General features: G+C 47.2%; 1 protein-coding gene across 1 annotated transcript in view; it reads right to left on the bottom strand.

The window, feature by feature from the left end:
• Positions 1–25,145, bottom strand: part of DIAPH3 (diaphanous related formin 3) — a 2,291,797-nt gene that overhangs the window by 994,990 nt on the left and 1,271,662 nt on the right. The window contains exon 19 of the mRNA XM_086934906.1: positions 18,444–18,539. Within this exon, the coding sequence (XP_086791032.1) occupies positions 18,444–18,539 (96 nt within the window). The remainder of the gene's footprint in view (positions 1–18,443; positions 18,540–25,145) is intronic.

Genomic DNA, 25,145 nt, shown 5'->3' with positions numbered 1-25,145 from the left:
GGCGCAGAACCTCCTGGCATAGGGTGCACGACCCCACCCCGCCCTGTTTGTTGCAGTACAATATGGCGGTGGTGTTGTCCCTGAACACCTGCACTACACTACACTACCCCGGACAGAGGGGAGGAATGCCTTCAGTGCAAGCCGGATCACCCGCAGCTCCAGAAAGTTGATGTGGAGCCGGGACTCCACTGAAGACCAGAGGCCTCTGATATCCGCCTCTCCCATGTGGCCCCCCTCGCCCTATAGGGATGCGTCCGTCACAACTACGTGCTTCGGTTGGGGTAGGGAGAGGGATCTGCCGCTGACCCAATCGCGATCCGTGAGCCACCACTGCAACTGTCTTGCAGTGCCCTCCGACATCAAGACATGGTTGGACAAGTTACCCTGATGCTGGGCCCACTAAAACTTCAGGTCCCACTGCAGAGCCTGTATCGGCCACCTGGCGTGATGCACCAGAAGGATGTAGGAGGCCATCAGCCCCAGAAGCTGCAGCGTCAACCTGACCGAGACTCGGGATAACAGCTGAAAGATCGGAATCAGAGCTTGAATATCCCGAACCCGCTGTTCGGGAGGATAAACCCGAAAACTGCACCGAGTCTAGAACTGAATGAAGAGGAACTTCTGAGCGTGATGTAAATATGTAGATACTGACAGGGATGCGCAATACATCTGGCCCCTAAGTAGCTTCTCGAAGGAAAACTGTTGTTTTTAAATTTTATTACTTAATGAAGATCGCGGGCAAGAAGGATAAGCCAGGATCTTGAGATACGGGGTACAAAAAATGCTCCTGGATATTGTGTGAAAGTATATGTGACACAATACACAGACCACTACTACCAAGTTGGTATTCAGTGGCCCAAGTTTGAATTTTCCCTTAGCATAACGGACAGGGGTATATGTTCTTACGCAAATGCACACATGGTTTTGACTGTGCCACCGGGTGTGTGACGGGTAGTTCAAAAGTATAACTGTGGTAAATACCTGTAAGTGAGGAAAATTTTAAATGAGTCACTATGTATTTTGTGTTTTTGGTCTCATTTCAGATTCCATATCCCTCATAGAACAGAGGTTACGCACCAGAGTTTTACCAGTGCAACGATTACAAGTTGGTAAAAACGCGTATCTATAGCTGATTACCTTCATTCCAATGTGAGTAGGCTCTTTAGGGTGTGCCCTGCCCCGTTGGGAGAGAATATACTACTGGTCCTGAGGAATGCTGGGTCGAATAGGACCCTAAAGCTGAAACATGTCGACCGATTTTTAGGACAGGGGGTTAAAATTTACTTAACTCTTTTTTTGTCCGTTCATTCACATTGTTTTTTAATTGGGTTTGAATCACCCCTCTATTAAAAGTGTTGGTCGAGGGAGTGGTCTACACTCATTTTAATCTGCACCTTTTTAGTTTGTTGTATCTTTACACGTACTAACTACAGGAACCCGATGAAGACAAACGGCTACCTACCATGTGTGGGTGCTTGAGGGTTCCTTTTTCCTCATTGGTAATTCACTACCTTTTTGACACAGCTAATATTTTTGCATAGGGCATTTAAGGGTGGTGGTGGACGGGCCGTCTTATTATAGTTAAAGATACTCTTTAGTTGTTTTTGATTGAGCTTCTGAGAGGGACACAGGTCTGACTTCGGCACATTGATGGAGAACCCCAGCAGGTGCAGGAGGTCGGCCGTAGTCTGGAGGTGGCTGACGACTGTCTGGGGCGAGCCCGCCTTCAACAACCAGTCGTCGAAGTAGGGGAAGACTGAAATTCCTAACCTGCGCAGATGAGCTGCGATCACCGCCATCACTTTCGTGAACACCAGTGGGGCGCTGGTAAGGCCGAAGGAGAGCACGTTAAACTGAAAGTGCTTGTGGCCTACCGTGAACCGCAGGTAACGCCGGTGGGCCGGCAGGACGGGGATGTGAAAATAAGCGTCCTGCAAGTCCAACGCTACCATCCAGTCTCCCGGATCCAGGGCAGCGAAGACCTGAGCCAAAGTCAGCATCTTGAACTTCTCCTTCCGGAGGAAGCCGTTGACGTTCTGCAGGTCCAAGATAGGGCGTAGGACCCCTTTGCCCTTCTTGGGAACCAGAAATTAGTGGGAGTAACAACCACACCCTACTTCTGGCGCAGGAACGCGCTCGATGGCCCCCTTGGCCAAGAGGGCCGTAACCTCCTCTCGCAGAAGATTCAAGTGATCCCCTGAAACGCAGTGGTACTGCGGTGGCATGGCTGAAGGGGTCGCCTCGAAGGGGAGGGAGTAGCCCCTTCGGACGATTTGCAGCACCCACCTGTCCGAAGAGATGTTGCGCCAGTGAAGGAGGTGATGGCGAACCCTGCCCCCCACTGGCGTCATGTGGGCCTGAAAGCTCGGATTAGGATGCCTTTGAGGAAGATGCTGCGGGGGTGGATGTTGACTGGCCGCGCCGTTGTCCCCGGGCACCGCCACGGCGGTTACCACGTCCGCCACCACGCTGGATGTTGGTCTACGGCCCGTGGCTGGCAGGAAGTGTGGGGGCACCCCTTCCTTGGCCACGAAAGTACCGAAAGGCAGCAGGTTGCTGGCGCGGGCCGATAGGCCCAAGGACTTGGCCGTAGACCTGGAGTCCTTAAACACTCAAGCGCACTGTCTGACTTATCTTTAAAGAGGCGACGGCCATCAAACGGTATGTCCATAAGGGTGTTTTGGACATCAGCCGAAAAGTTGGAGGACCTCAGCCAGGCGTGGCGACGAATCGCCACCGTCGTTGCCATCGCTCTACCTAGCGAGTCCGTTGTATCCAGTCCACACCGGATGGAATTCCGTGCCGCATTTCGACCCTCCGCAAAGGCTTGGGCGAGTTTAGTCCGGGACTCCTCCGGACATTTTGGCAGCACGGCCGCGACCGTGTCCCACGGAGAGTGGGTATAACAGCCCAAGAGGCACGCGGTGTTAACGGACGGCAACCCCAAACTCAGTGAGGAGAAAATCTTCTTGCCATACTGTTCGAACCTCTTGGGTTCCCGATCGGGGGGAGCCATCAGGAATGCTGTATGGGAGTTAGAGGCCTGGATGACCAGGCTCTCGGGGGTGGGATGGGTGGAGAGGAAGCAAGGGTCGCCCGGAGTTGGGCGGTGGCGTCTGGCCACGTTACTATCTACAGGGGGACCTGTAGCGGGCCTGGACCAGGTGCCCAGAAGAACGTCAGATAAGGCCTCATTAAACAGCAGCAGAGGCTGTGAGGAGCTTGCCTGCGGTTTAAGGACCTCTGTGAGAAGGTTAGTCCTCACGCCGCGACGGGGAGTTCAAGGGATAAGGCCCTGGCCGTCCGCGCAACACCACACTATAGGCAGCCCCCTCCTCCGTAGCCACGGGAGGAGGGGAGACTAAACCAGTGTCTGGCGAAGTGTCCAGACCACTGGCATCCCCAAGCTCACCTGCCCAGTCCTGATAAGGTTGGCACTCACGTGCCAGAGGGTCTTTAGACCCCTCCCAATCCTCCTCGCCACTCATCTCCCGATACTGGGGGTCAAAGGATGGGGCCGGGTCATAGAAGTAAAAATCTCCTAGCGGCGTCGAATACGGCGCCGAGTGGCGCCGCTCCGCCGCCAGACTCGAAACGAGGGTAGGACCAAGGACGACTTCATCCGGGGACGACGTCGGGGGCGACACCCTGGGGGTCGGCGCCGGCGAGGTCGTAAGGTCAACCGGCGACGGCCCGGATCCGGGATCCAGCGAGACCTTGCGGCGTCGGGACCGAAGTCGCCGACGGCGCTGGGGCCGAAGCACCCGGCCCGCTTGGGGACCCAGTCGGGACCGCTTGGCCCGAAGGCGCCGCGGAACCAGACAGAGGAGCGAGCAACCTCATAGCCATGAGGAAGGCCTCGATCTCCTCCGGCGTCGCGTTCTGCCCGGGGACCGGCAGGTATGGAGCAGGCCGCGATGCCCCGAGAAGCTGCGGTCACCTGCACCCCCGGCCGCGTCGCATGATGGTCGGGGGGAGTCAGAAGAGCGATGTCGCCTTTTCAACTTCTTGTGCCTCTTACCTTAGGACTTGGAGCCCGAGGAATGGTGTCGGCTACCGGAGATCTGATCACTGGGGTCCGGTCCCTCGGCCTCCCTCTGGACCAGGACCTCGAACGGCGCGGGCCGACTGCCGGAGCTCGAGGCGCTTGCGGGACCGCTCACCCCAAGCCTTCGACTTCAAGGCCCGGCAGTAGGGACACGACATGTCATCATGGTCAGGCCCCAGGCAATGCAGACACCGGCGATGGGGGTCGGTAACCGACATCAGTCGGCTGCAGTCGACGCAGGGTTTGAACCCGGGCATCCGTACCGGCACCGTCGGAGTCATTCGACTCCAAAAACAGATCAAAAAGATCCATAAAGTTTAGTCAAAAATTGACTAAAGGGTACCACTTTCTCTGGACCTGCGCTTGCTGGCACGGAAAAAAGAAGAACTGACATCAGGGTGCGAGGGCGGCGTCTAAGTACTCTAACGACGTCATCCCGGCGCCAACGACGCCGACAACGAACGCGGAGCCGCAGACTATGCCTACCGATGCGCAGGGGTACTGCTACGCAAAGTTTTCCGGATCCAGTCTGATGCCTGGGGATAGTCTAAGGTAAGGAATCTAATACTAACCCGTTTCTTTCAGATATTAAAGGCGCCATCAGGAGACTACTGCGCGGCTACTGCTTGTAACTATTTTTCTAGACCAGTGGCTCTAAACCTGGGATCCGTGACGCCTACTCAGGAGTTTCCCGACTGTTTTGAAAATGAAGTATATGATTAACAAGTTAATAAAGAATGTGAACATAAAAATCAGAACGTACTCTGTAAATGTATAAACAGCACACAACCTAGTGTCAAGATAAGCACTGATACGCACCAACAAAAAGAGAGCAAAAGAGACATGTGCCAGGTTCTAGGTATAGCTTTGACTTACAGGTCCATAGCGCTATAGGATGAGCCTCAGCGAACACACATTGATCATTCATCATTCCTTTTGTCTTCTGTTTGTTTATTATAATTATATTGTAACTAGTCCTGATTTGATGTGACCTACTTTAGTTTCTTATCCCATTACTACTGCTTAGCACCCTTCAACCAAACTTGCACATGTAGTACTTTTCCGCATTTCACTACGTATAAGCCCCATTCTTTTCCCTTGCTCATTTTGTTTACAAAAACATTAATACATTTCTTTGAAATACAAAAGAAAAAAAAACACATTTTGGAAATTAAAATTTCGATATTTGTATTTAAGGGCATTGTGTATCTGGTTGATCTATACTTAAGTGTTTTTGTGTCTTGTGTTCAGATTCTCAACTAGGTGCAGAACAAACGCATACAAATATTTCTGTTCTGCACCTAGTTCATGAGCGGTGGCCTCTAGCGCTGCGATGCCTTCGGGTAACCATGTGCTCTACAAATGTTTTACAATTACAATCTCCCGGGGACAGCAGCCTGTCCAAAAGAAAATCAACTTTAAAGACCAAGTGATCTGCCTGTGGCACTGTGAAGTCGACCACCTTTGCACCAGACACCCACGGCCCAAGTCCAAGGAGATGATCGGTCCAGAAAAGGGTCCCCAGTGATCATGAGCAAGAGTCCCTCATGGGGTGACTCCACATGAAAACCTACAGACTCTGCATGACGACTCCCAACAGCGACCGCACTGGTAAGCTGACTTCCGACGCCAAAGGACACCCCTGCACACGGAGCCCCAGGGCCTTGGAGAGATCGGTTGACAGTGTCCCGACGCTCTAGCACCTCCCAACTTACCTGTGCAGCTGTAGGTTTTTTGTCCAGCCTCCTGGCCTTAGTCTGCAGTCTTTTTCCAAGTTCGAAATTCCCCATTGGTTTGCATTGGGCGCCCAACGTTGTGTTGGCACCCTGCCACTGGTCTCCCCTGTGCTGCTGGAGGTGTAAGTTTGATCTTACCATGTGCCCCCGTGCTTACCTTAACTACCGAAGTCTGGGTTCCAAAACATGCTACTCGCCTGCAAGAAGTACCACTTCGATTTCCCCCTTACTTTGTTGAATAACACTGACACCTAGATCTCCAGTTTGACCTCTGAACCTAGCTGCCCTAGTGCCACAATTGGTGCAAGGAAGTCACTTGCCTGGTACTGATTCTTCATCCAAAAGCTCAATACCGTTAATTGTTTACGTACCTCCATATTGCGGATTGAGTTTCCTCCCCTAGGATAACATTGTATTGATTCGAAAATCCACAAGAGGCAACTTTTTACATTGAAAAATAGCGATATTGCAAAACGTATTTTAGTGCAACAAAGTATCTTTGGTCCTATAGAATAAACATACTAAAAGTAATATTTTAACAAACCATTGGTCTTAAATTTGGTCATTAAGTGTGTGTCACAATTTCTTGCCTGTGTGTGTACAACTAATGCTTAGCACTGCCCTCTGATAAGCCTAACTGCTCGCCCACACTACCACAAAAAAAGAGCATTAGTATTATCTACTTTAGTCTCTGTAAAGTAAAGCATCTGGTGATCCACCGGACTCTGTGCAAACTATAGTATATACAGAGCCAGCTTCCTACAGGTATTTAAAGTGATCACAGGATGCACACTGAGAACTTATCAAAGCACGGGTTGCAATGTTGAGCACGGGATGGTGGGGAGCACTCAGGCTTATGAGCTATCCAAAATACTTGGATGCTAAACATGTCTGCAACGGCCTGATGAATTAAAGATCTGCTAATAAGCATGGAAGGGATCAAAGTGGTGTCACGTTCTGGTTCATTGATTGCCCGACATGTCAGACACAAGAAGTATACACTTCGGTGTAGAGTTGGGTCCCTGTGTCACAGCCCGATTACTAAGCCCTCTCTCTTTTCTATTTTCCCCAGAGGTAGAGTCCAGGGAATAGAACAAAACATTCCGGTAAAAGGAGAAGATCCAGAGAGAACGCTAGCAGTCGAGGACAAAGTCATAGTTCTCACCCTGTTACAAATACCTGAGCCGGTGGGGAATAAAATACATCAAGTAGCAAGTTGATAAAGATGAGAACGGCTTCATAGTCGATAGGCAACTATTTACTAGCACAAATTTAGTTGAAGCCCTTCATTTTTTGGGGGGGGAAATAGTAAAAGGGTTTTGGTATTTTTTTGCAGGGATGCTGAGAATGCTTGGTCTTCTAAATTGGGAAAGTTTTTTCATTTTAAAAACATTTGGGTTTCTTCTCAGCTTCTTAAGAGTCCTAACCTATCCTAATGAAAGAACGAGGGCTCGACAGAATGTGAACTCCACCGATATCAGTGTTTGGACAGTTAATCGGGGAACTAGACGGGTATACGCATTGCCCCCTATTTTATTTGCCTTTTTTTATTGAGCCGCTCGCTGTCGGCATTAGAAAGACACGTCAATTAAAGCCCCAATTAATAAAATGTCCGAAATCAAATTGTACATTGATGGCATTATGCCTTTTTAAGACACAAAGTAGGCAGGCAGCGAACAATGTAAACAAAAAAATTGCATTTTCAGGCGGTGGGAAGGTCAAAAATAAATGAGATTTTGTTATGTAATTGCACTAGAGACACCTTAGCTCCAGAGTTATGGCCATTGATTAATTCAAAGTCGAGGCAATATTTGGGAATATATACAACCTCTGTCGAAAGACTATGGCCCAATAATAGCTAAGATTAAATCTTTGTATAAATTTGAATCCTCTTGCGCTTTTAAGTATACGAAGAACGGCATTAATTAGAATGTTGGCTTTACCTTTATTTTTTATTTGCTGCACCCCTTTGCTTATTTGCATACTAACTTTTTCAGAAAAACGGAGGGCTTCTGCATTTGTTTGGGCCAACAACACACCTAGACTGGCAGGGAAGGGACTATATTACAGAAAGCAACAAATACAGGGGGGTTGGCATTGCCGGACGTGAAGTAGTATTATTTTGCGAATTTTCCCTCACTCTTACGATCTACATTAAACGAACAATAGTGGAGATAATAATTTTGGTGTGTCGGATGTTAGTGAAATATAATATTGTGGATTTTTGTGCCGGACTAAATCACCCAAAAAAGATATAAAACTCTGTTTTGGGTCTTTAAAATGAGGGACCAGCTGCTTAGATATTATTCCATTCAATATCTCAATGTGTTCACTCGGATGGAAGATATTATGCTAGTGGGGCTGCCACTTTTAGAAAATAATGTATTACAATGATTAAGGATGAATGAATATTCCAACCAGGTAGATCGCTAAAATTAGGATATACTGAAAACTAATATTGGCCAAGTTGTTACATTTTTCAAAGCTCCATGTTTTGGTCGTACAACTGAATTCACTATTTATTTTTAAGACTATAAACCCAAAAGTAGTTAGGAGGAGTTCAGGGTTAATTGAAGATCTTATAGAGACGACTATAATAAAATCAGTAAGATTATGGAGAACAAGATTTGAACCAGAGCAGGAGGTAGTCATATTTCCAAGAACGGCTCCGAAATAGCAAGCAGCCTAGAATCTCAACTGAAACGTGAAATGTAATAAATCGCTATAACTTCTCTGTAGGAGGCTGGCTTAGTATATGATGCACACTTAAAGGAGTGATGCACCTTGCATTAATCCACGCTCCCCTTATGGCAATTTTAGTGGTCTTGATAACTTTAAAGATCTCTCAAAGAGGTAGATGTGGAAAGCAGTCTTCAGGCTGATCTGAAAGGAGAGTAAAGCAGCTTATTTTACCACATTTAATCAATGATGAGAAGAACCACACACTGATTATGAAAAATAAGGTATTTTATTAACAAGCCACAATCCCTGCCACTTGGTACATCTCCTACCTGGAGAGATCAATAATACACATACGAATACTTAAAAGAAATCAAGCAAGTAGCACAAATATACACTGGTCTCCAGGGGGAGAAAAAAACCATATACTAAACTGGAATGTGAACTGCAAAGGAGAAAGGGACTGGGACCAAAGGACATAGAGAGATTGGTGAACCAGGAACCAGACATGGTAGGTACCCAAGAACCCCAAGGAGGCTGTGTGCAGAGTGGAAACACAGCTTGTGTTCAATAGAAGTCAAATAAGAAGTCACAGTTGCAGTTTTAAAGAAAAAGGACCCTTGCCAAAGGACACAGAAGAAACTCTTTGTAGGACAGAAGGGTGGAGAGCCACCCCACCCGTGGATGCCCCAGGAACCAGATTACCTGCAGCAGGGAAGTAGGGTGCAAAAGGGGGTAAAGTGATGTCTTAACCACCCATAGACAGCAATGAGAGACTTCAAAGAAAATGCATCTGGAGAAGTAGGGGGAGAAGGCCTGTGGAATTCTAGGGAGCATTCTTGAAGAGGTGAACTGCAAGCCTAGGGGGCAGAGTCTATGAAACTCTGAGGTGATCAGGAGGCACGAAAGCATAATACCCACCTTCGTAGGGAAGTTCAGAAGAGTTCACAAGGACTTTGTCACTGCAGCTGTGGGGTCCGGGCGACACTGTGGAAGACCAGGAGCCATGCACGAGCTGTCCCACGTCGGATGTCAGTGCCCAGGTGGTCGATGTCCAGAGGGAGCACCAACAAGCCTTGGAGGCTGCTACTTGCAATGAAAAGCAAAGAGATGCTGTTGTTAGGACCAGCAAAGTCCAAGGCACTCCCCAAGAGGAGGAGAATCGGAGCAGGCCCCGAGCAAGCAAGGGAGCCCACTGAAGCAAAGAAAAACACTAGAGAGGACCCACTAGCCGGAGGCACAGGAGTTGCAAGAGGACCTCAGGCAGATCACCAAAGATGGAGGCCCAGGGTGCAGAGGATGCAGTGAGGAAGCTGATCTTCGGAAGATGAGGTGTTGGAGGTAAGAGCTTCTTGAAGCCCGAAGATATCTGAAGTGCAGAGCAAACAAGCTAAGCCAACTGGACGAGGTGCACAGCGGGTTTGGTCCCAGTGGCTCCAACAAGGGATACGGTCCTCAAAATCGCTGAGTTCTGCCGCTTCAGGGAGCCGCAGAACCAGCACCTGTGTTGCTGGGACTCGGAAAGTCCATAGGACGACAGGAGCAGCAGACCAGTCAGTTCATTGTTGTGTTTGCAGATACAAGGGAGTGACTCCTTCACTACAAGGGAGATTACTTCGGATGTCCTTGATGCCCACAGTTCCCTGGCGATTCTGAGCTAAACAGACACATTCGAGGCACACTACTTGCAGACCAGCAGGACCAGGAGCAGTAGTTGGTGCTGTATCAGTTTCAGTCGAAGTCCAACAAAGTCCAAGGGTCCAGACGGTCTAAGAGTGTCTTGGTTTCAGAGGTGAGTCTTGTTCCACGATTAATCTAAGGACTTAAACACAGGAGAGCTCTCAAGTATCCTAGGGAAAGGGTTGGAAAGACTTGCAAATCCCTCCCAGAGGAGGGGCTGGACAGAGGGGAGGATATTCCCCTGTCCTGTGTCCTGTTTCCCACCAGAGGGGTAACCAAGGGTTCCTGAACTGGCTCAAACCTGAGTATGCAAGGTGGGTGCCAACTGTGCCCTTCAAGCTGTCTGGTTGTGCTGAAAAGCGCCCCCAGCCCAATAAACTACGTCCGGTCTGGAAGGTGGTCAGACCTCCATGTGACAGGAAACCTGTATTTCTATCTTCCCCTGCTTGAGCTCAGCTCAGCAGGAGGAAGGCAGAATCATGTCTGTGGTCGGCAGCAGCACTATCTTGCTGAAAGACCCTGGAAGGCTGTTACCAGGAGTACAGGTTGGTTTCCTAAGGAGCCCCCCAGTACGTGGGATCATACTTCCAGCACTGGAATCGGCATTGGGGTATGATTCTAACAGGTTTGATACCAAAGGGGAACATCAGGCACTTGAGGAAAACATACATACCTTTAACCAGTGTAACCCCCGCATTCAATTCACACATAACATTAAATTATCAATTTTGTTACCATTCTCTTACAAAATACTAAAACAGGTTACCAGTTTCTCAATTTATCCGGATTAAACATATTTATTCCAATGCGATACATGCAGAAACACTTATACAGGAGCAATCAGAAAGATACACTAGACTGGGATATCCCATTGAGGTATTGCAATCCACAAGAGACACTGAATCAAAAGCGTCGCTAGGATTTACTGTTGAGTACACCTAGACCTAGCAAGAATCGTGAGGTCTTTGTGTTGAAACATTCTTATCAAGCTATAAAAATCAAAAAGAGCATTTTGAAAAGAAGGGAGATAGTGGAGCAGGAAACGGATTTCACTACAGTGTACGTGGATAAACCTCTTTTTGCTCCCACACGTTCAAAAAATGTAAAAGAAATTTTGAAAACTGCACCTCCGGAGGTACCTCAAACACAAGGGCATGAAAAAATGCTGGAACTGTCGTCAATGTGGCAATGTAATTACAGGTGATACTTTTTCTCACCCCATACCGGGAAAAAGATAAGTTTGAAAGACTCATCGGACTGTAACACTGAGGGAGAAATATATGCCATTCAATGTCCATGCGGATTGACTTACGTGGGCAGAACCTCTCGCAAAATGAAAGTAAGAATAGTTGAACACAAAAGTATGATCCGCACAAACAATAGGAACTCCTGTTTAGCTGTACACTGGATCGATTCACATCATACAATTCCACAACTCAGATTTACAGTGATAGAGAAAATCATTGCTCGATTAGGGTCTGAATTTCATTCACAACTAGCTCGCAGGGTAACATTCTGGATTAAGAACCTTGGAACGTTAATATCTAAAGGTCTTAATGACTATTATGAAATGTTATGTTTCTTATAGAGAAGTACCATGAATTCTATTAGTGTGTTCTAGCGCTTCCATGATATTGTGCATCTGTATCCGCATTTAGTGTCATACGATCAGAATGGCTGCCTTTTCGTGAAGCTCCTCCACGCGGGCTCCTGACGGCGGCGGCCGAGATGTAAGCCGACATTCCAGCTCCCCACATCCGTGCGGATCCGAACACTGATGTCGCACTGACCATCTGGGTGACTTTGGAGAACGCGGAGACGGCCTGAGGAGAGTGTACGGCGGAGGATAATCGGAGCCTTCGTACCTCGGCGCCATCTTCTCTTACTGCGCCGGATTGCTGGTGAGTGCCGCGCGGGGCCTGGTCGCTGGGCCTTCGCCACCTCAGTCGTCTGCTGCGGTGTTTCTCGCGCGCCGCGGGTCGGGCTCCCGGGTGGGGGCTGCTGGTTCCCGATACGGTCAGGGCCCTTTGGCCTGCGGGGTGCCGGGACCGGGGCTTCGATTCTCGGGCCTGGGCCGGATGCTAGGCGACGGGCGGGGACGCTCGCGGTGAGGCGGCTGGGGTGTGCATGCTCGGGGGTCGGGCGACAGCGGGGCACTGCTACGCGATCCTCGGCGACCCCGCCTTGTAAACACTCGTGGGACTATCGGACCCCTCCATTCCTCCTGCTCTTATCGACAGGAGAGGGCCGCTCCCCACCCCACCACATCCTGAGGGTGCTTTCTGCACCTCGAACAGTACATCGGGCCCTGGGCCAGCAGTGACTGCCCCGGCCCTAACTCACCTGGACCGACGCTGCCTGGTCGCTGAACCTATACTGCTAGTGGACCACGCTGACACTTTCTGGCGCTTGGTACTGCTCTGCCGCTCTCCCATTTTGCGAAACACCCACGCCGCCACTCCCTGCACAGCATCGCCCTGCGGGCGACCGTTGAGATGGGGAATAGGGATCCCAACCAGAGGAAGCTCGACAAAACTCCCCTTCTCTCCAAGGAACCTCCGCATGGTTCGGCAACCGGGGCCTCCAGCGCTACGGACTTGGGAGATGCGGCGGCTATGGTCGCCACCATGATGGGTGAAATGCGCGCAGGCTTTAAGGCGCTCGACACCCGCTTCGACAGCCTGGAACAGAAACTGACGGACATGGGCACAAAAGTGCAGCCCCATGACAGAAGGCTCAATGTGGCTGAATCGCGAATATCAGGCATCGAGGATGGCGCATCGAAATCACTTAAACGACTGGAGCGGGTTGAAAAAATTCTGAAGGACGTGGCCATTAAAAACGAAGATTAGGAAGCGCGCAGCAGGCGCAATAACATTCGTATCCTTGGCGTGGCGGAAACAACAGCCACGGGTCGATTCGACGTTTGTCGAAACACTGTTGATCGAGCTATTTGGCAGAGACACATTTACAGCAGGCTTTGTGGTTGAGCGTGCACATAGGTCTCTGGGGCCTAAACCTAAACCTGGCCAATTACCAAGACCCATTATCGCCAGGATCATGAACTTCCGAGACCGTGACGCTGTGCTGCGCGCGGCATGAGAGACTGGAGAAATACAGTGGCAGGGCAGCAAGCTGTCCTTCTTCCCAGACTTCACATTAATGATACAGGAGGCACGTCGCAAATATAACAGAGTTAAATCCGCTCTCCGGAACTTAGGCTTGAAATACAGTATGCTGTACCCAGCTAGGTTGAAGGTGGATGTGAACGGTAGATTTCGCATTTTCGACTCTCCTGCGGATGCCCAAGAGTTCTGCCACAACTACAAGAAACAGGGCTCAGCGGCAGCTACCGGCTCTCCTCCCAACTCTCCACCCCGAAACGACACAGTCCAGCGCTGACCTTTTTGCTGAAACAGGCCAGGGGTGACCACTCTGCATTGACTCTATTTGCACCCTCGTCGAAATATGGTAGTCTAGATGTGGATTTTCCAACGTTAATTGACCAGGTCTCCGGTTCGGTGGCCGCCTGTTCGGTTGCCCGTATGGAGTGGCGTTGCCACCCCCAATGGCGCGGGCCATGTTGTTGCTATTTTCTGGGGTTTTATGATTTTTTTATTTGCAGTTTTATTGTTTCTTTGAATGGTTATCACCTTTGTTACTCTGCACTATTGTTCAGCGATGGTCCGGGGATTGCCTCTCGTGGGGTTCTGGGAGGCTGGGAGGCGGGTGGGGGGCGGGGTTTGTTTTATTTCACTGGTCATGTAGGTTACAACCTGGCTGCGAGTATCGTTTGAGCATTCAGTCACATGCACACTTGCTACAGACTATATTGACAATGGAAATATGGCCAGGATAGGTCTACAAACTGGTCCCTCCAAACTGACCTTGATGTCTTGGAAAGTCCGGGGCTTGAATACCACAAGGAAACGCAAACAGGTCCTGGCTTATGCGGCGCGACATGGGGTGGGCGTCCTCTTTCTGCAGGAAACTCATTTGATACAGCAGGACGTGGCATCTGTGGCTAGAGGTTGGGGGTCACACAGAGTGTTTTCCTGCTATAGTAGGTTTGCTAGAGGCGCGGCGATCCTTGGACACAAACGAGTCCCGTTTGTAATGACTGGCAACAAAACAGATGGGGAGGGCAGATATGCACTTGTTATGGGATTGCTGTTCGGGTACAGGATTGCACTGGTGGGTGTGTACGGTCCGAATCTGGATAACCCTGCTTTCTTTCAGGATCTACAGTTGACACTGCTTCACTCCGACATTGACTTGTTGGTTCTGGGTGGGCATTTTAACATATTGATGAATCCCGACAGGGACAGCACCTCCCCCTCTCCTGACTGCAAACCAAAATCATGTGCTGTGATGGAGGAAATTTGTTCCCATTTCTCCCTAGTGGACATAGAGGCTAGATTGCACCACCACACTCCAGCCTACACGCATCACTCGGGCTTCCACAACACCAGCACTCGAATTGACTATTGGTTCCTGTCCACGGGTGTCGCAGGTTGGGTTGTAGGCCTTTCCACGTTGCCTCGCACCCTTTCAGACCACTCTCCTATTGTTTTGACCCTAGAGATCCCCAGATTGGGAGGTTACGAAAGACAGTGGCGATTCCCTGGCAGGGCTCTACTAGACCCGACTTTCAAGGAGGACATACGAACTGCTATAGACGACTACTTTGACATTAATACTGGCTCTGTTACCTCCTGGTCCACGCTATGGGAAGGCTTCAAAGCCACACTACGTGGGGTTTGCATCACTAAGAGTGTGGGCTCCTTGCGAGAGATTCGCTCCACCCTGACCCGCATTGAAGCGGATATCCTTAAATTAGAGAAGGAGACCCTCGAGAATCCTTCGGTGGACCATGAGGCTAAACGCCTGGAATTGCTTTTGGAATTTTGGAACGTAGCGGACAGGGAGGTGAAGTTCATGGGCAAATACTACACAGCGCGACAATATGGTGAGGGAGATAGGCCGGGCAAATTATTAGCGCAAATGCTTCGCCCACCACACCAAGCTGCTTACATTGCGGAGGTACTTGGCGCTCAGGGTACACAATAGCACTCCACCCCAGAGATATCCAACACTTTCCTGTCATATTACAAGACCCTCTACACTTCCACACTCACGGAGGAGCACTGCCACCCGGGATCTTATTTGAATGAAATTGCCATGGTGTACCTGGAAAAAAACATGCAGGAGTTTTTAGCCATGCCCATTACACCGGATTTCATAAATGAGGCGATCGATTCCTTGCGTAGCTCTTCTGCTCCCGGCCTTGATGGCTACACGGCTGACTTCTACAAAGAGTACAAAGAGGAACTTGTACCTAAACTGGTCAAAGTGTACGCAGAGGCGTTGGAGTCGGGCATTCTTACACCCATGCTCCAGGAAGCGGTCATTGTTCTACTTCCCAAGCAGGGCCGTGACCCCTCATTGTGCAGCTCATATAGACCCATGTCCCTCTTGAACCTCGATTACAAAATTCTGGCCAAAGTCCTTGCAATCCGGCTGGCGCTTCTAGTAGAAACTATAATTTCGCCGGCTCAGTCCGGATGCTTACCACACCGATCCACTTCTCTGAACCTTCGGACACTATTTTCGGTTTTACACAGAATAGAACCCTCCACACCGGCTGCAGCAGTGTTACTGGACGCTGAGAAAGCGTACGACACCCTGGAGTGGCCCTTTTTTCTGTCTATTATGAGGAGAATGGGGATGCCTGCTATGTTTGTGGCGACGGTTGAGTTGCTGTACTCGGCTCCCACCGCCCGTATACGGCTAAACGGCACTATCACTGAAAACTTCACACTTTCACGTGGCACCCGGCAGGGCTGCCCCCTATCCCCGCTCCTGTTCATCATAGCGATGGACCTCCTGGTGCGACATTTCCAGGAGAAACATCTACAACGTGGTCTCCAGTTTCGAACCGGCCCCCTGCTGATCTCGTTATATGCCGATGACACAGTTCTGTATGTTCGTACTCCTCAGTCCAACCTTGAACCACTATTGACGGAGCTTTCCCGTTTTGGCGACTACTCAGGCCTTAAAATAAATTGGCATAAGTCAGTCATTTTCCCGCTCACCCCCTCCACCGTGCAGTGGACCTGCTCGTTCCCTTTGGAATGGTGCACGGATTCCGTGAAATATTTGGGAAAACATGTTCACCTCGACACGGTTTCCATTGTCCGACTGAACTACGGTTGCGCCCTTGATTTTTTAGAAGACAATACGGAGCGCTGGATTCGCCTCCCGCTGTCTATGGCTGGACGGATTGCCATCATTAAAATGATTGTACTTCCCAGATTTTTGTATCTATTTAGCAATCTTCCGATTCCCCTCACCAAGATTTTTTTCTCTCAACTCCGCTCCTCCCTTCTGCGCCTGATATGGGGGGGGCAAGAACCCACGCGTGTCCTGGCGAACACTGACACTCCCTTACGAACGAGGCGGCTTTGGTGTGCCAGACTTTTTTTTGTATTATTTGGTGGCGCAGTGCGCTTACGCGTACCCTTGGTTTCACCCTGATGCCAGGATACCCCATCTGCGACCAGAGGCTGACTTGGCGCTCCCTGTGGCCCTTCCCTCCGTCCTTCCTAAGGGTCTTCCCCGGGACCCACAGGACATACAGCCTTTGTCCACTACTTGTTGGGCCTGGGACAAAATTCGACGCCTCTTACTACTCGAGAAACTATACTCGCCTGCATTGCCGTTGCCCAATCCCCACTGGCTCCCCATCACAGGTGATTCGGTGGTACGTCGCACACTCTCCAAATACTAACTACACACTGTAGGTGACCTTTTCCCGGACGGACATGCCTTTTCCCTCACTGAGGATCCCCGCTTCACGGACAGAACCTTCATGGACTCATTCACACTGACTAGACTTCGTTCGATGCTCAGAGCCGAATTTCCCACATTCCCGCTTCCTCCTGAAGACACCCCCGCGCTCACATTCATAATACTACACCAAACTGGGGCGCATGTAGTGTCTAAGCTATAAAAGCTATGTCTGGCCTCAATTCCCTCACTCGACTCTAAGGTGCTCGCTGACTGGGAGGGCGACCTGGGTATTCCTATCACGGACGACCAATGGGCAGCCGTGCCACCACGAGAGATGTGTCCAATAATGCCAGACACAAACTTGTACATTTCAAGTTCCTCAGGAGGGCATACCACCCCCCGACACTCGCCCATAGAATCGATCCAAGCAGACCACACTCCTGCCCTAAATGCCACGGCCCACAGGCTGATTTTGCCCATCTTTCCTGGACTTGTCCGAAACTACACACCTACTGGCTTCAGGTGCATCGGGTTTTGGGGGAGATGCTTGAAATGGTTTTACAGCCCACCCCTGAGATTGCACTACTCGGCTATGTCGCCGAATTCCTGCGCCCGCTACGGAAGTTGGCATCCATTGGCTTCCTTTTAGCTAAGCGTGAAGTGGCGCTGCTCTGGTGTGCTAGGCGAGCTGCTACTATTCGCGCTTGGCTTCGTAGCATGGCATACTGCAATGTAAACCGCGTTGAATACTCTGAGATGGTTCCAACAGCCTTCCGGCCGCTAGATATCTGGGGGCTGTATCGGAAATATATCGCGAAAGTGGCCCAAGAGACACATTCCCAATCCATCAAATACTTTGTCCCTGCGGGGGTGGGATAAGCAGCAACACAACAGCACTTGATAACTACTTCTGGCACTATTTGGCACCAGGGCATGCTTGACTGGCACTACTGGGCCACGTGGCTGTCTGCACTGGTTATATTATGTGTGCTCTCTGAGGCCGCATTGGTGTTGCCTTTCATACTAGAGGATTCCGGCATCATATATGTGACAATTGATAAATGCTGGGTCTGGGACTAACAGTCATATTGCTCCATTTGATATGTGCCATGTTATATACGAATCAAGATTTTGTGCTGACTAGTCTGCTCGATATTGCTCGCAACTTTATTGTCCTCCAGCATTCTGTGTACATAATGTGACCGCTTTTTCTTTATTTCTATTATGGTTTATCTTTTACTTTCTCGTTTTATAAAACAGCAAAAATGTATTATCGGTATGAGTCAATCGGACAGTCTGCAATCCCACTGTACTGTACCACATTCTCGGCTTTACCACCGAACGCTTTTCATTTATGTAAGACATTATTCATTGCATGTAACGATTGGATTGCTATTCTGTGTAATAAACAGATTTACAAAAAAAAATGTATGCCGACACGCAAATGTCATGCATTTTAGGCTACATTCATACCTGTAGGTGTCTACAAAAAACACTTCAATACTTACAGAGATTCTGTGCACTCTTTTGATCTAAGACTTTCAGTTCTTTTATACGTTTCTTGATGGATATCTTCTCTTCAACATCCTCCTCCTCTTTCCATACTGCCAAAATAAGAGAGTAATGTTAGCAAAATATCAAATATTTCTGTAATTACAAACTTTAGAAATAATATTCAGAAACTGTAAAAGATGGTAGAGATGTGTAGATTATGGGTATCTGTTGGAGCCAATGACGAAAACCTAAAGTGCTAGAACATACCCTTGGAGTGGTAAGTAACTTCACTAGTGTGTTATGCCGTTTATTAAAAGTCCTACCATGTATTCACATTAAAATCATTCTAGATTGGATGCACATAGGCAATTTTGAAATCATTGTTCAATAAATCTTTATCCTCAGCAGCATTACAGTGCCATTTTACAAGATTTGGAAAAAAACGCTACGGCAACAAACATGGGGTTTACTGTACTGTCAAAGCGTGCCAGCTGTAGAATCTATATTTCCTAAACTGTGGAAAAATTGTAACACCTGATTTTATATGTATTGGTAGCTTGTACAGGTAGAATTGAAGACTGGGTGTCCCAAGCCACCAAGCATGGACCACAAAAGCTTTCCTGGTTTTATACTACGTCCTTCTCCTTCTGCACAAAACTGCACGATTCGCATGATCATTATTCAGAATCTGTCTTAGGTGAGTATTTCAATAGCTGTTAACCCACCAGGGAGCAGCTTTGAAGGTTTGGAAGACAAAACTGGCACCATCAAGGAACTAAAAAGTTTTAAGAGGAAAAAGCTACAGTCACAGCAGTCATCCCACCAAGCTACACTGAGCAAATGGACTCAATCTGCACATCTCCGAGGAGGCCAAAAAATGTCAAAGTAAGTCAAGAGGTTCCTTTTGCTCGTGTCCTCAAGGGAACAGGATTGGCAATTTGGTCTTTACAGATCGTTGAAGAGGGTTGAGGAGAGTGGAGAGGCAGCGTCATGTTGCACTGACTGCAATGGTACAGACAAGCTTACCAACAATGAAACGTGGCACTAATTGGCATAGACAGATTAATTCACACACTCCAACAACTTTCTGTGCCACTGATGGATGGTATATTTGGGTCGATGTACTAACAAAAAGCAAATGTAGACCGACAAAGGAGCTTAGGAGAGGCCGCTCAGATCACTCATTAATGCTGATAAGTATAGCAGAACTGCAAACTTTGCAGGACTTTTTTTGGTTATGTGGATCCTTAGCAGCGGCGGTCTTTTACGGACAATACAGGTCCCAAACAACAAACATTTCAACATTTGTACAATATTTCCATTAGGTTATGTGGAGAAAAAAAATGCATGTCCACGGAATACAAACAGTTCATATTCACAATTGATGACAATATTTCACCCAGGGCAGCCATCCTGAACTTATTTGGTCTGAAGGTCTCCAAATATGAAAATATCTAGGACAGACGTTACCCACTTTCTCTTTCCGAAGATTGATCTTAGTACATAACTGAATCAGGTTTACAGCTTCTTAGTTTTCTGAGGTTGTGTAGTTCTATCGGACAATTAGGAGGCTGATTAAAAATGCAGTGCAAGGAAGAAACAGAATGCAAAGAATCTAAACTAGAATCCCTATTAAAAGTGGAAAAACTTTTTGGGCACCTGGGATTACGCAGCCATCACAGGGGAAGGAATCTTGACCAAGAAATACATATTTTAAAAAAGAATACCTCTTCCCCATTTTTATTGCGGACAAGATATAATTAAGGACAGAAAAACAAATTGTAGGAGAATTTCGACATTTATAAAAGATCAGCCCCTTTTGGTGCGATGTAAAGTGCTTTAAAAGTGGTTGTAAGAAGCGTCTTCTCAAGCTGCTGCATAAAGTGCAAAAAAAAGTATAAAATGCACTGTTTGAGGTGAGGAATTATCACATGGTTAGCCCAGTAGAGATTCAAACCAGGAACCACAGATTGGAAAAATAATCAAATAATGAATTGAATCTAACTTGAGCCTTGTGAGATAAAATCCATGCTCTTGTTTTCCCACCCAGGTTAAATACTGCTCTAACCCAGGCTCTTTAGAAATTGGCAAATAGTTATGGACTGAGGTTAAATAGCTTGATCTTGCGATTCTGACCTCATAATTCATTGTGAAAATGTTTCCTTAACTAAGTAAGGCTTTAGTTTGGGGCCCAATGGTTTCTGTAAAATCAAAAAGGGTAGTCAGGCCCATGTCGTTATCGATGCTCATAAAAGTTCCTTTTCTTAAATTACAGGTGGAATGTTATGCCTTGGAATTTATTTGAAATTTGAGAAATCTCTACTTCTTTGCAAAATTTACAAATCTCCTTGCATCATCTATTCAGTAAAGAACATTATCGCCTCTTTGTACAATGGAGTGTGTTATTCTGAGGTCTATCAGTTTTTTAGACTACAGGAATACAAGCTTAGCACCTCCACACAGGAATTTGCTAGAGAAAATGTAAAGCCATTGTTATATTACCTTTTCTTTACATATTGATCATAGACTTTGGCTGCTTTGTCTCAAAGATTGTATGTCTGTATGTTGTACTAGTCTTTGTAAAGTGCAAATATAGCTAAAGAGCAACAGAGAGCAGAGCAGGGGACATAGTACTGCAAATAAGATTTACTATAGTTCACAATGAAGGACAAGCTACTTACCATCGGTAACACCTTATCTGGTGGAGAGATGATCTATAGCTGCAGATTCCTTACTTTAGAATTTCCCAGGAGTCAGGCTGGATCCTGAAGACTTTTGCTGTAGCAAAACTCTTGTACGCCAGTAGATGGCGTCGGTCGGCTCCGAATGACATCGTCCGAGCAGGAAGGGACGTCTGCATCACCTATATAGGCGCCACCTAGGTGCATTAATGTTACTTACTGTTCAAGACTTTCCACGCCAGGAGAACGGAGCCATGAAATGCATTGACAGTAGTGTGTTTTAGAACACCTAGGGCCCTAAAAGGGATCAGGCCTGACCCTAAAAGCCTGTCCACAGAGTAAGAAGGATGAGTGGGAAAGTAAGGTATCTGTGGCTAGATCATGTCTGTACTAAATAAGGTGTTACCGAAGGTAAGTAACTTGCCTCTCGAAATAGACTTCTAGCCTCAGATTACTTACCTTAGAATAGATACCTAAGCAATACAATCCCTGGAGGAGGTACGGCAGACAAGGTTAAATCGGAAAGTCCTGCAGGACAGAGCGGCCAAAAAGGTCATCTCTGTGGACTAGACAGTCCAGGCAGTAGTGTTTGGTGAACATGTGCAATAATGTACACGTTCCAGCCTGACAAATGTCAAGGACTGGAACTCCATGTTGCAATGCTGTGGTAGCAGCCTTTGCTATAGTGGAATGAGCCCTTAAGCCTTCAGGTGGCTGTTTTATGGCCAGAGTCAGTCAGTCAGTCAAATATACTTTTATTGGTTGGTTAAAAATCGTGAAAGGATGGCAAATCATCATAAAACGCAATACATTAAATGAGCATTTTTTTTAAAACATGAGAAAGAAAAATAAGGCCTTAGGGTCGTGACCACAGTTATAAAGCTGACAAGTAATACAGTACATTTAAAAAAATGCCGGCCAGAAGGTTACTTGTTATCTGCTTGGCTTAAATCAATTTTTCCCAATTCCTTTGCTGCTATTTTCCAGAGTTTTATGGCACTACGGGAGAGGGAAATCAAAAGCTCTCCAAGACACCTGATGACTGCAGCTCTGCAAGTTCTTATTTGTTCATTCCTAAAAACTCCAGAAGAATGGATTTACGGGTTTTCAGGAAGAAAGGGCATGTGCATAGTAAGTGTAAAAGTGACTCCTCCCCTTGGCGACAGAGGCGGCATTCCTTAGATGGCCATGTAGATTTCCATTTTGGGGTCAAATACTTTGAGGGGAATTATCCCATACGTAGCAACATCAGGTAATGCTTTTTATGGTAGGAGAGGTGTTCGATCAGATACTGTTGCGGCTTTATTCTCTGGTAGGCCTGCATCACAGCCCGAGCGTGACTTTTTTTGTGAAGTTCATTTTATCGGTTAACAGAGAGATCCGCTTGATTGTGGTGTTAACAATTCTTTTGAGACCACAATACGTTACCGGTGTTAACCAAGCCTCCTCTAGATGTAATGCCGACAAAGATTCCTTCAGGATTGTCCTGGTCGAAATAGCTAGTTTTGCTTGATTTTCAATCTCAACCCAACAGCGGTGGGCTAGTGTGTTGTCTTCCGACTCCCTCATCCTCCAATAATACTTTACTAAGGCGCCTTGTCTGGCCATGATCTGATTTTTTAGTCCGAATTCTAAACTGATTTGTTCCTGTGAAATATGTAGCTGTATTAAAAACAGTCTTTTGAAGAATGTAGATTTTGCTTTATTTAATATAGTAGCATCTTTAGTATTCAGGATTTCTGGGCTATACAAGATGGAAGGTAGGAATTTTGCAGAGATCACTTTTAGCAGATGACCGGTCGAGAAACCTATAAGATTTTTCATAAGGATTTTAAAGGCAAATAACAGTTGTTTTGCTTTTGTGCATCCTTGTTCCACATGTAGCTTAAAATTGAGCTTGCCATCAAGCAGAAGCCTAGATATTTATAAGAGGTAACACGGGCCAGTGATTGTTCAACCAATTTCCAGGAACAGGAGTGCCTGTTCAATGTTTATTTAGTTTGGAAAAACACATGACTTTTGTCTTTTGATGATTGATCGTAAGATGGTTTAAAGTAGCATAGGCTCCTAGTCCCATGATCAATTTCGGCAGGCCAACTGGTGTTTGTGATATCAATACAATGTCATTTTCATATTTGAGGCACGGTGTCTGTATTTTGCCCAATTTGGGGGGGGTCAGCTGGAGGCAGGAGGCACTTGTCGAGGTCTGACATATAAATGTTAAATGTTAAACAGGCACGGTGCTAAAACGAAACCTTGTTTTAACCCTTTTGATGTTGGAATCTTACCGGTTACACTAGACCTGTATCCTTTCTTGATTTGAACCCACGTATGGGAGTTCAGATTGATAATGGTGTCCAGGAGCCTGGGCAGAACCCCCCAAGCTTGCATTTTTACCCATAGGGAAGCTCTTGGAACTTTATCGAAAGCCGCTTTCAGGTCTACGGAGCAGGCATACAAAGGCCTTGATTTTGCAAAAGCTTGATTGGCTAAAAGAGTAACCGCTGAGATGTTCGTAAGGGTGCTCATCCCAGCCCGAAATCCAGTTTGCGTAGTCGGTAATAGGTTTGTTTGACTGACCCAAGCCTCAAACTCTACCAGAAGATTAGATGTGTACATTTTTGCCTCCACATCTATGAGCGCAATCAACCTATAGTTGGAGGGATCTGAATGGGAACCAGACTTATAGATTGGATTAAGGATCCTTCCTCTGCAGGACTCTGGGATCAGCCTATTAGCTGTAACTTTGGAAAAAAGAGGGGTCAAGACTCGAGACCAGAATGAGGGGGGTCATGCAAAGCATTTAGTAGTCTGTTCGGACCTGGGGCTCCCTCGGTTTTTAGATTTTTTTATAATTTTCAGAACTTGGATTTCTGGAAACAACACAAAATCATCGGGGCATTCATGGTTCGTGGTATCGTTGACCTTATCTCGACCTCCAACCTCCTTCCCTATTGGTAATCCGCTGTTTGGGGCCAATTAGGGTGTAGTTTCATTGTATAGGAGTTCGATATGAGCTCTCCATGTGGCCTCCAATATATCCGAATTATGATGTTGCTTCGGCTATTGGTTAGTTGGTTGATTTGTTCCCAAAATAGCTTGAAGTCCCCTAATTTACAAGCATAAAGGAGTTTTGCCCAAATTTGTTCTTGATGTTCCTTTTTGGTAAATTGTATATCCTTTTTTAACTTTTTTCTTCTTTTTGAGATTAAAAGCAGGAGCTCCTGGTGGCATTCTGGTCCCTGAGATTGTAGTATTGAGGTATTTATTTAGTTGTTGTTTTTGTTTCCGCAGGCTATTATTGAACCAGGCCGCCCCTTTTAGGTATCCTGCTTTGTGGGCATGGGCTTTTTTTGGGAATTTCTTATTAATTTCATAGATAAAAGACTCCCAAGCTTCTATGGTTAAGGATTCAGAGTTGAGTCTTTCCAAAAGACTGGTGTAGGTACTTGTAATATCCTCAATGTTGTCCTTATTCCAGCTGAGTCGTTTTAAGTTATAACATTGTGTTAAGGTTGATAACTCCTTTGCTATCTCACAGGGGTTGTGAAAGATTTTAATAATGTAAAAGATTGCGGCTGATGATCACTTTCCGCCCAGTCTTTTATCTGGAAGTTCACGATGTACGGGAGGAGGTCTTAATCCGTAAAGGTGTAATCAATAGTAGAGCGTGCTTTTTGTGTAACCCTGGTGTAGGCTGCAGGCCGATCAGTCAGACTTTGGCCATTGAGTACACACATTGAAAGGTCTTTCAAGCGGGCAGCGCATTTTTTGCCAGATGTGTCCTGTCGTTTTGGGCTGGTGTGGCCTCCTTTTTACCCTTACTCCTGGCATATTGTAGATTCATATTAAAGAGCCCGACAGGATGGTTTTAGCATCTGGATAGGCGAGTTTTAATGTTGGTAATGAGGTGATTAATTGTCCGAATCTTGCCTTCTTTTGTTTGGATGCGGGGTGAATATAGATGTTAAGTATGAGCAGGGTCTGGGACTCCGAGACGTCTATTTTGACGCACAGCATCCAAGAGCAATCTAA

The sequence above is a fragment of the Lissotriton vulgaris genome, chromosome 8 (genome assembly GCF_964263255.1).
Source record: "Lissotriton vulgaris chromosome 8, aLisVul1.2, whole genome shotgun sequence".
NCBI lineage: Eukaryota > Metazoa > Chordata > Amphibia > Caudata > Salamandridae > Lissotriton > Lissotriton vulgaris.
The sequence above is the reverse complement of the archived record's forward strand: the minus strand, read 5'-3'. Positions and strand labels throughout refer to the sequence as shown.